This window comes from Artemia sp. Qi Xiang Cuo, chromosome 7 (genome assembly GCF_049724085.1).
Source record: "Artemia sp. Qi Xiang Cuo chromosome 7, ASM4972408v1, whole genome shotgun sequence".
NCBI lineage: Eukaryota > Metazoa > Arthropoda > Branchiopoda > Anostraca > Artemiidae > Artemia > Artemia sp. Qi Xiang Cuo.
The window spans coordinates 39,479,312-39,490,254 of NC_142800.1; the positions used below are offsets into that span (position 1 = coordinate 39,479,312).

The window sequence follows — 10,943 nt, forward strand, 5'->3', positions numbered from 1 at the left end:
CTTCTGGCAAAAAATGCAAAATTCCACATTTTTGTAGATAGGAGCTTGAAACCTCTACAGTAGGGTTCTCTGATACGCTGAATATGATGGTATGATTTTCATTAAGATTCTATAACTTTTAAGGGGATCTTTCCCCCTTTTTTTGAAAATGAGCCAAATTTTCTCAGGCACATAACTTTTGATAGGTAGCACTAAACTTGATGAAAGTTATATATTTGAAATCAACATTGAAATCTGATTCTTTTGATATATCTATTGGTATCAAAAACCCATTTTCTAGAGTTTCGGTTATCATTGAGCCAGGTTGCTCCTTACTTACAGTTTGTTACCACAAACTGTTTGATTGGGATAAAATTCAAACTTTAGCATAAAGAATGAGGTTTTGAGAAGAGGGCAATTCCTTTCATATATGTAATAATTTCTGTTTGTTTTAAGTTTTTATGTTGCTCCTTGCTTAAAGTTGAAAAAAATTGTTTTTTTTTATTTAATTTCTGATCAATTTTTAAATAATGACAGGAAATCTGGCCCAACATCCACAAAGAAATCCTCCTCCCCATGGAAACATTCTCTAGGACAATTCAACCCTGGTGAAAATGTATCCTTGACAATTATCTTTAACAACTCCAAGCATAAAATTGAGCCAGAAAAGAGAAAGCAAGACACATAAAAAGAATTTTATTTAGAAAATCAGACAAGGTTCACTCCCAGGAAACTTCCCTACCCAAGGAAAAATCCCCAGCAGAAAATTCATCCCCCTGTACAAAATGTATACAGACAAGGTATTTTATATGAATTATGAAAGAGCATAAAAAAAAATCATCAAATGAAGTTTTCACTTTCATCCTATCTAAATTATATAGCCCACTGCAAATTTACCAGGAACTTTAATCCTCACCCCCTATTGTGCAAATATATAACCTGAATTGGAATATACCCTGAGTTGTCAACAGCTAACTTTTTCAATAGCAAAATTCAGCTTTATTTTTGTCAATGGCATTTGAGAAACTTGAAATGGTAAGAAAACATTTTGAATTGAAAATCAACTTGTAGGTTTGGTAATAACTTCTTTGTGTGGTCACAAAAATGAAATACCTTTGGGGCCCCTACAAGGGCTCAAGATACAATTTACAAAAGAAGCAATTATTGAATTATGAAAGAGCATAAAACAAGGCATCAAATGATGTTTCACTTTCATCCTAGCTAAATTATATGGCCATTTAGAAATTACTGACCTTTCAAGTAGGCCTAGGCAAATTTCTAAGACTTAGAAATCACAAGAGGGTTAGCAAGGAAGTTTGGCAATACTTTCCTAGATTTTTTTTTTTTTGGCCCTGGATTCAATACTGAAAGTTTCATGTTTTTAACCTAACCCCTTTCCAAGATAGCAAAAAGTACTAGAGGGAGAAGGAGTGGAGTTAGGTAGGATACCCTAGCCTACTTCAAATGATAAAGTTCAACCAAATCATATTTTTGAGTTAGGAATAAAGTGAATACACTATTTGATGCCTTTTTTATGCTGATTGCAAATATAATAATCATTTCTATTGGAAATGAATTTCAGCCTCCCCCCCTATATTTGCCAATTCAGGGTTAGGTTGTAGAAATATATACCCTGAATTGGCATATGTAAGGGGGGGGGCTGCAATTCATTTCCGATAGAAATGATTACTATATTCGTAATCAGCATAAAAAAAGGCATCAAGTAGTATATTCACTTTATGCATAAGTCAATAATATGATTTGGTAGAACTTTACCCTTCAAATACCTTCCTGGGGCATAGGCCTACTTTAGTCTGTTGACCTATCCCTGAGAGTTTTATTTTTATAACCTCATCTCACTCCAAGGTAGAAAAAATTAGCTGGTCTAAACTATTTTACCTTAAATTATGTTTCAGCAATAAATTTAGCCTAGCCTACCTTTTTTCTATCACAATGGAAATGATAATTATGAAACTAATCAAGTCTATAAGCTTAGCTTATAATTACTCACCCCATCTTGCTATAAGAAATCCAGACACACCAAATACCATAATGCCAAGAACTGAAAAAGATATTTTTAAAGTTCTCAATGACTTTTTTGCATCTTCATCTTTTTTCTTTTGATCTTCATCCTCTTGCTGTTTTGGATCATTTGTTTTGAATGGGGCATCTAGAGATTCAATATTACTTCCTTCTAATTTGCTAAATCCTTGTAAAAAGCTAGTTCTAGGCTTCTCAGTCTTTGATTCAAGGTCTGTTTTAATTTTATTGTCATTGGAATTTGTAAATGTTCTAGATACAGAAAACTGTACAGAAGAGACATGGACACTATTATTATTCCTAAGAAAACTAGAAATACAGCTATTGCACGAATAAAACTTCCCTTGTGACAATTTTGGATCCTGCTGAGGTCCATGCCAAGACCTAATAGGTGAAGAGTGAAAACTAGTCTTTTTCACATAACTGACAAACGATGTCACTTGATTTGGATAAAAACTTTTTGATGTGAAACTACTAGATATTTTAGAAAATCCGTCAAAAGAACAACTTGTATTTGATGTGAGAGGAAATGCCTTAGAAACTCCTCTTAAAAATCTTAACGTGTTCATTATTTTAAAAATTTTTGCTTTCTTTACAAAACTGAAATCACTTATTTAAAAAAATACACAGTAGCAAGTAAAACCTATAACGCTACGTTCTACTGTGTTGCCAGGTTTTGTGCATTTGTGCCATTTGGGCGCTCTTTGGAGTTGATTGTGCATTTAGTTTTTCGCCGATTTTGTGCATGTCAAACAAATTCGGCACAAAATGGGCGCATTTCGCCTTCACAATAACAATGACAAAACTCAAAATATTATAGTCCAGTTTTACTGATAACTTCTACTGACAGAATCAGAAATCTGTCTATAAAGACAAATGGATTTTTCAGAACTCCTTAGGGATTCTAACATCGCATTCCAGTCTCCATGACGACCTAAATTTTAAGTCATCAAAGCGTGCATTATCCTTAGCAGGAAAAACCAGATAAGGGAAAGTGGTCAAATTTCGATAAAAATGACAGAAAACCGTGGGTAAAGCTGACCTTTGTTCGACATAGCTCAAGCAGCTCTTTCTGTCTTAAGCTTACCCATTAGCAACCCATTCGTCGAGAGAGTGTTTTCTTATAAATCTTGTCAAGTACAGAACTTGAAACAGGATATAGCTTAAAATGCTTAGCTCTACTGTGACCATGCGACTTTGGCGAAATTGCAAGGGAAAGTACTGCAAGGACTTTGATCCTACACTCGCTATGCTAAATAGATTTATCATTTATATGCATGACATAACAAAAAAACATCCAATGACAATGAAAAAGAACTCTTGAGGAAATTTTGGATGATATAGAAGGAAGGTTTGCAGTTTAACTATGAAAGTGATCTTGAATATTCGCCGAAGACAATAGAATATATGATTAAAAATGAACAAAACTAATTTGAACTTAATTAAAAGGAAAACACAAATAAATAACAATCGGAACTGTTGAAGGACCTTGCCAAGTACAATTTTGTTTCATATGCATGTCTTTGTATTCTGTTTCATACAAAAATCTCAGAGAATTTTCTTTGGGCTGCATTTATAAATAGTTGTATTAATAACGACCGGTCTAATTTCTTATCTTTGACTTGTTTGTTCTTTTCGTTCTAATTTATATTTTGAAAGCTACGAACATTTTGTTTTCATAACTAAGTTTAAGAATTTACATCTTTTTCAAGCTTAGAATTTCAATGTCATAAAAATATTGTATAAAGAATTTAACTTTGATGTCACTTAGCTAAATGAAATTTTGGAGAGATGTGACCTTCAAGGATCATGCTTCTCTTTAAATATAATTCAGAATATCCTATCTATAATTCATCTTTGTCAAATGCACCTTTAACTTCAACGCTTTTAAATAACTTATTTATATTGCAAAACCAGTATACTGAGTACCGATTTCTTTTTTTAGCTCTTTAACCCTTTCAGACCTGAACATCGAAGGAGTGCTTAAAAAATTCTGAAACCTTGCAATAATAACCAATGTAAGCTTAGTTTCAACTTAATTTCAACTTCAATTATTGATTTCATTCGCAAACTGAAATAAAAATGGTTACCGTATGGTCACCTTAGGATAAAAAAAATACATTTCACTTAATATGGAAGTTCATAAGACAGTTTCGGTCTCCATTCAGACACAACCAAACCTAAAATTTAACGCAGAGAATTTGGCTAGTTGCACCCCTTGCACATTTTTCTGTCTAACAAGGTTGTCGCACTCTCGCCTATGTTGAAGCCAAGCTAGACCCCGAAGCCGTGCCGAAAATTTGGCGGCGCACCGCCGAAAAAAAAACGGTGGTGTGCTGCCGAGCTTGCATCAGCGCGCTGACGCCGCCACTGATTCTGTCGGGGGTGGCGTCACTAATACGCCTCCGTTTTTTTTCTCTCTCCTTTTTGGTTATCGATATCGACTTCCGGGCTTCAACCGTCATCCCGGCTAATCTGTTTCTTAAAAATAAATACTGTCATCTTGGGCTCGCCATGTATATCGGTTCATAGCAAGGAGAAGAAGAAATTTTTCTTGAAACAAAAATTCTACCTTCCACTTTAAAATTCTGTTCATTTTTCTTTCTGATTTTTTGGATAAAAAGAGGTAGGTAAAAGACCATTAGGCAATTCAGGATGTTGTCATAGGCAGCGCAATCGAGCTGTCTAAGTAAAGAAAAATGTTGGCACAAAGTATTTTGTTTTTCCATACCAAGGCAATTCGTATCGAAGGAGTTGTCGTAGAAACTTCAAAAAGGGCTCATTCGATTGGAAATTGGAATAACTAGTGCCCTTTTTAATAGTCGAAAGTGTTTGGAAGGCAGCTAACACCCCTTCCACGCCCACCGTTTCCCCAAACACATCCAGTCAAAATTTTAAGATAGCCATTTTGTTCAGAATAGCTGATTTTCAGAGAGAAAATATGTTTTTTGAGGAGGTTACTCCCCCACAACCCTTAGGGCAAGGGTTTTGTAGTTATGCCCTGGAGGTATATAAGAACGATGTTGGCACAATGTATTATTTATCATTTTTTCCTTTAGACCAGGGCACTTCATATCGAAGAAGTTGTCGTAGAAACTTCGAAAAGGGCTCATTCAATTAGAGATTGGAGTGGCTTGTGCCCTTTTTAATATTCGAAAATTATTTGAAGGCAACTAACACCCCTTCCACGCCCACCATTTCCCGAAACACATACAATCAAAATTTTGAGATGATCATTTTGTTTAACGTAGTTGAAACTTCTGGAAATTAGGTCTTAGAGGATGACAACCACCCTCACAGCCCTTAGGGTAAGGGTTGTAATTTATGCCCTGGGGGCATATACGGTGTTTATAGAAAGCGTTGTCGTAGAAACTCAAAACGAGATTATTAGTTTGGAAATCGAAAAGCCTAATACCCTTTTTAATAATAGAAAGCGATTGGAAGGCTTGACGTTTTTATAGTGGAGATCAATGTGGGTATAATGTATTATTTTTTTGTTGTTGTTGTTGTTTAGACCAGGGCACTTCGTATCGAAGGAGTTGTCGTAGGAACTTTGAACAGGGCTCATTCGATTGAAAATAGAAAGGGCTGATGTCCTTTTTAATAGTCGAAAGTGATTGGAGGGAAACTAATCCCCCGCCCCCGCCCCCCCTCCCATTTGCCTTTATTTTTAAAAAGTAAACGTTGCCTTAAGATTAAATCAAAATGCACTGTGTTTATGCTAATTCCCAATAAGGCATCTTAGTAGTATCCCAAGAACGACTGAGGATATTATGTTCAAACTTTCAGGGCTTCTTCTACTCTTAAAATTTGACCAAATCAAAATAGCGTAAGTGTATCCAAGCTATCAAAGAAAATAAACAAATTTTTTTGCGAATGCTATCAAGTTTTCCATTTCAGGTCAACTAGAGGAGGTATGAAACTAAATTAAACACTACTATTTGTGTCCAGATTTTTATAAGGGTTTATGTTGTTAAATTTTGCTGAAAATTGTTTTCCAGGATACAAATAGCAGGCCAAACTATAAATTCGTAAAAAAAACGAAATGATTTAAAGTATGATTTTCTTTTTATCTGAAAAGACTATGTCAGTATAAAACGAACAGAAATTAATTAAAAAAAACTGTTTCCAAAAAATAAGTTTTTTCAAAGAAAAGTAAAGAACTCAATTAAACCAAAAATGAGCAAAATTAAAATCAAGCAATCTACCAAGCTTGAAACTACCACAAATCAGCATCGATAAATAAATGAAACCCAAAACGAACAGAAATTACAATAAATAACCGAGTCAAACTCAAAACGAGCAGAAATTAACATAAGTTGGGCTCAAAACCCCTATGCCTTCCCAAGGCCAGAACATTATTTGCACTTTACTGAAAAAAAAACAAATGAATATGAATTGTCAGTTTAATAAAAATATACTGATATTTAGTAATCAAAATGTTAATATTATTTGATTCATTAAAGTTATAAAAGTAAAAACATTTATATTTTTCAGTAATGTGAAAATTATGTTCTGACCTTGGGAAGGCATAGGGGTTTTGAGCCCAACTTATGTTAATTTCTGCTCTTTTTGAGTTTGACTCAGTTATTAATTGTTATTTTTGTTCGTTTTGGGTTTTATTTATTTATCGATGCTGATTTGCGGTAGTTTCCCGCTTGGTAGATTATCTAGAGCTAGTATAGAAATATATCCATAGAAATGAATTACATTTTTATTTTTTGCACAGTTAGCAGAGCACACTGAAGTTGAAGCAGCCTTAAACTTTGACTTGAAACGTTATAACTTGACCACTTCTTTCAGAAAAGAATTTCCGAGGGTTATTCCGTGTTGATAAGAAAAGAGGGTAAAGGTGCAGTTTAGTTCCTCCTGTAGTGTAGGGCGCAGAAGCCCTATGGTGAAGGTGCAGGTTTGTTCTCCATTATAAAACAACTTATTTCAGTAGATACAAAGAAGAATCCCATTTGCGGCATTCTGTGGTACCCCAAGGTCCAATACTAGCATCAGATCCCGCAAGTGGCAGTTTACGCTCGTCAAGTTCTGGCTGTACCGGCCACATGTGCCCCAGCTAAGCGGCTTTTTAGCAAGACAGGACTGATAGTCACTACAAAAACATCAATGGCTCCAGGCAGAGTGAACAAACTCACTTTTGTTACATCAATTGTAACTGAAGTGATGTAACCGCTGATTTAAAATTTTTGGTGTTGTTAAGCCATGGTATCTGATTTGTATACAGTGTTTTTTCGATGTTGCTATATGTTTTTTTTTTCACCTCCTTTTCGTATGTATTTGATGAACAGGAGATGTTTGAACTTCAAACTTTGAAAGTTATACACACATTAGCCCAAATCATTAACAAGAAGGATATGACTAAACACGGGATATTATAGGAACAATACGATGTTAAACATAAACACTACATAGGTTTCCCTGGGTCTAGTGGCTAAAAATGGGAATTCTACTTGGTCTGATCGACGGTGAACATAAACACTTTCCGAACGGCCCAACAAATTCCTGTTTTGTCATATTGTTTTTGTGTGTTTTTAGCCAACCATTTAAAAATCCTTACTAAAATCGAGGTTGAACGTGCTTGGTGAAGTGGAATTTTTATTATTATTTTTAATCAGAAAAATCAGCACGCCGTGACGCGCCGCCTGTCTAAAATCGGCTGCACGCTGCCAAAAAATTTTTGGCACACCTGGCGGCGCGCCGCCGCCGATATTGAATCACACATTCGCCACCGTCATTTCGGTGTGGCGCGGCTTCGGGGACTAAGCCAAGCTTTGTTTATAGCTAAGTCAAGGAAATAATTGACTATCCGCATGTACTATTTCTTGGACCGTATGTCTGTGCGGTAAAGCTCCAGAGGCATATTAGAAGAGCTACGCCACCCATTGACTTTTTGTACTCACGGACAACAGAAGGGCGATCTACCTCAACATGACTATGAGTACGTCCATCCCACCTTTGACACTGGTCAACTGGTGCTACGGCACAAAACAATGAGGCCACATGCACTCGTGCACTTCAAAATGGAGGCCACATGCACTTCAAAATGGAGACTTCCGCGTGCTTCTCAAGCCTATAATCATAGCTTCCAAGCCTTTTCTTTTTCAATGATTCATCACTTTCCAAAATTGCACCTTTCATACGATTACTCCTTATCGCCCACATGATTCAATTCCTTGATTGGTGCGTAAGGGATGAAAAGGTCAACATATGTGTAAAAATGTCGAAGTACAGCTTGAAATTCATTCCCAATGGCCCATTGTCGATCGGTCGAAGGACAACGTGAGCACCCAGCCCCAAAGGACTAGCCGCAACTGAGCCTTTTCCTGTGTAGATTTCTAGGTCATAGACAGTCCCACTCACGCCCGCTCTAGTAAAACTAAAGTCATGATTTATTGCTCAACCGGTTAAGACCGTATTGCTTGCTATCGCCCACTCTATGAATCACGTAATGAAATGAATGACGATGGATTATTGCTAAATTATCTGCATGCTGTGAAATTATCACTGTGCAATAGTGTTGTTTTTAACCATTACGATGACCAAAATAATATGCGCAACAACCCCTTAGCAACAACCCCTTGAGTGGGATTGTCTATAACCTAGAAATCTACACAGGAAAAGGCTCAGTTCCGGCTAGTCCTTTGGGGCTGGGTGCTGACGTTTTCCTTCGACTGATTGACAATGGGCCATTGGGAATGAATTTCAAGCTGTACTTCGACATTTTTACACATATGTTGACCTTTTCATCCCTTACGCACCAATCAAGGAATTGAATCATGTGGGCGATAAGGAGTAATCGTATGAAAGGTGCAATTTTGGAAAGTGATGAATCATTGAAAAAGAAAAGGCTTGGAAGCTATGATTATAGGCTTGAGAAGCACGCGGAAGTCTCCATTTTGAAGTGCATGTGGCCTCCATTTCGAAGTGCACGAGTGCATGTGGCCTCATTGTTTTGTGCCGTAGCACCAGTTGACCAGTGTCAAAGGTGGGATGGACGTACTCATAGTCATGTTGAGGTAGATCGCCCTTCTGTTGTCCGTGAGTACAAAAAGTCAATGGGTGGCGTAGCTCTTCTAATATGCCTCTGGAGCTTTACCGCACAGACATACGGTCCAAGAAATAGTACATGCGGATAGTCAATTATTTCCTTGACTTAGCTATAAACAAAGCTTGGCTTAGTCCCCGAAGCCGCGCCACGCCGAAATGACGGTGGCGAATGTGTGATAACTTCTTCGATATGAAGTGCCACGGTCTAAAGGAAAAAATAATAAATAATACATTGTACCAACATCGTTCTTGTATACCTCCAGGGTATAACTACAAAACCCTTGCCCTAAAGGTTGTGGGGGAGTAACTTCCTCAAAAAACATATTTTCTCTCTGGAAATCAGTTACTCTGAACAAAATGGCTATCTTAAAATTTTGATTGGATTTGTTTGGGGAAAGGGTGGGCGTGGAAGGGGTGTTAGCTGCCTTCCAATCACTTTCGACTATTAAAAAGGGCACTAGTTATTCCAATTACCAATCGAATGAGCACCTTCTTAAGTTTCTACGAAAACTCCTTCGATACGAAGTGCCCTGGTATGGAAAACAAAAAAAAAAAAAACACAAAATAAATTATTAAAACATTTTGCCAAAATTTTTCTTTATTTAGAAAAATCGATTGCGCGGCCTTTTAAAACAACCTGAATTGCCTAATGCTATTTTACCTACCTCTTTTCATCCGAAAAATCAGAAAGAAAAATGAACAGAATTTTAAAGTGGAAGGTAGAATTTTTGTTTCAAGAAAAATTTCTTCTTCTCCTTCCTATGAACCGATATACATGGCGAGCCCAAGATGACAGTATTTTTTTTTAAGAAACAGATTAGCCGGGATGACGGTTGAAGCCCGGAGGTCGATATCGATAACCAAAAAAGAGAAAAAAAACGGCGGCGTATTAGTGACGCCACCGCCGATAGAATCAGCGGCGGCGTCAGCACGCTGATGCAAGTTCGGCGGCACGCCGCCGTTTTTTTTAGGCGGCGCGCCGTCGATTTTCGGCGTGGCTTCGGGGTCTACTCTCCACCCTACCCATACGTCGTATTGTCCTAAAGTGCGTCTACTAGAAATTTTGAGATACCCCTTCTATTCAAAATAGTCTAAATATCATATAATAAGGCTTTTATGGTTGAAACAGACCCCGAGATTAGGGGCAAGGGTCGTAGTTTATGCCCAGGGGGTATTTAAGGTTCTTATGGAAGGGATGGCTGTTTAACTTCAGAAGAGGCTCAATCTTTCTCCCCAAAAAAAACTATGTCAATATAAAACGAAAAGAAATTAATCACAAAAACTTTTGCACAAAATAAGTTTTTCCAAAAAAAAGTAAAGAACTCCATTAAACCAAAAATGAAAAAAGAATAGAATAAAATAATCTACCAGGCATAAAACTACCATATATCAGTATCAATAAATAAATGAAACCGAACACAAACAAAAATTAAAGTATGTCAAAATCAAAATGAGCAAAAATTAACCTAAGTAGTGTTATAAACTCTATATTTCCCAAAATCTAGAGTATAATTTTTACTTTACTGAATTTTTTTTTAATTTTTTCACTTTTATAATTTTAAGAAATAAGAAATAATTAAGATTTTAAGGAATAAATATCAGCATATGTATATTAAACTAACAATGCACATTTTTTCAGTAAATTCATTTGAATTTTTTTCAGCAAAGTTCCAATCCATTGAAAGAGAATCAGTTTCGTTCCCTTTTTTAGGGTGATTTGACATACAACTACTCTCTATTAATGCTATACTCATTTAAGTTTGGATACCCGGTTACGGACTCGTGGATGTAGTTTTTAAGACAATTAAATACGTGTATTTTTAGTTCCACTAGTAATTTCTATTCATATGATGGGTCAAAACAAG

General features: G+C 36.2%; 1 protein-coding gene across 1 annotated transcript in view; it reads right to left on the minus strand.

The window, feature by feature from the left end:
* LOC148950263 (mitochondrial import inner membrane translocase subunit TIM50-A-like) overlaps positions 1 to 2,639 on the minus strand; it is an 81,655-nt gene extending 79,016 nt beyond the window's left edge. Inside the window, exon 1 of the mRNA XM_089091535.1 lies at positions 1,991 to 2,639. Coding sequence (XP_088947661.1) covers positions 1,991 to 2,588 — 598 coding nt within the window. The 5' untranslated portion in view covers positions 2,589 to 2,639. The remainder of the gene's footprint in view (positions 1 to 1,990) is intronic.
* Between the last annotated feature and the right edge of the window lie 8,304 nt (positions 2,640 to 10,943).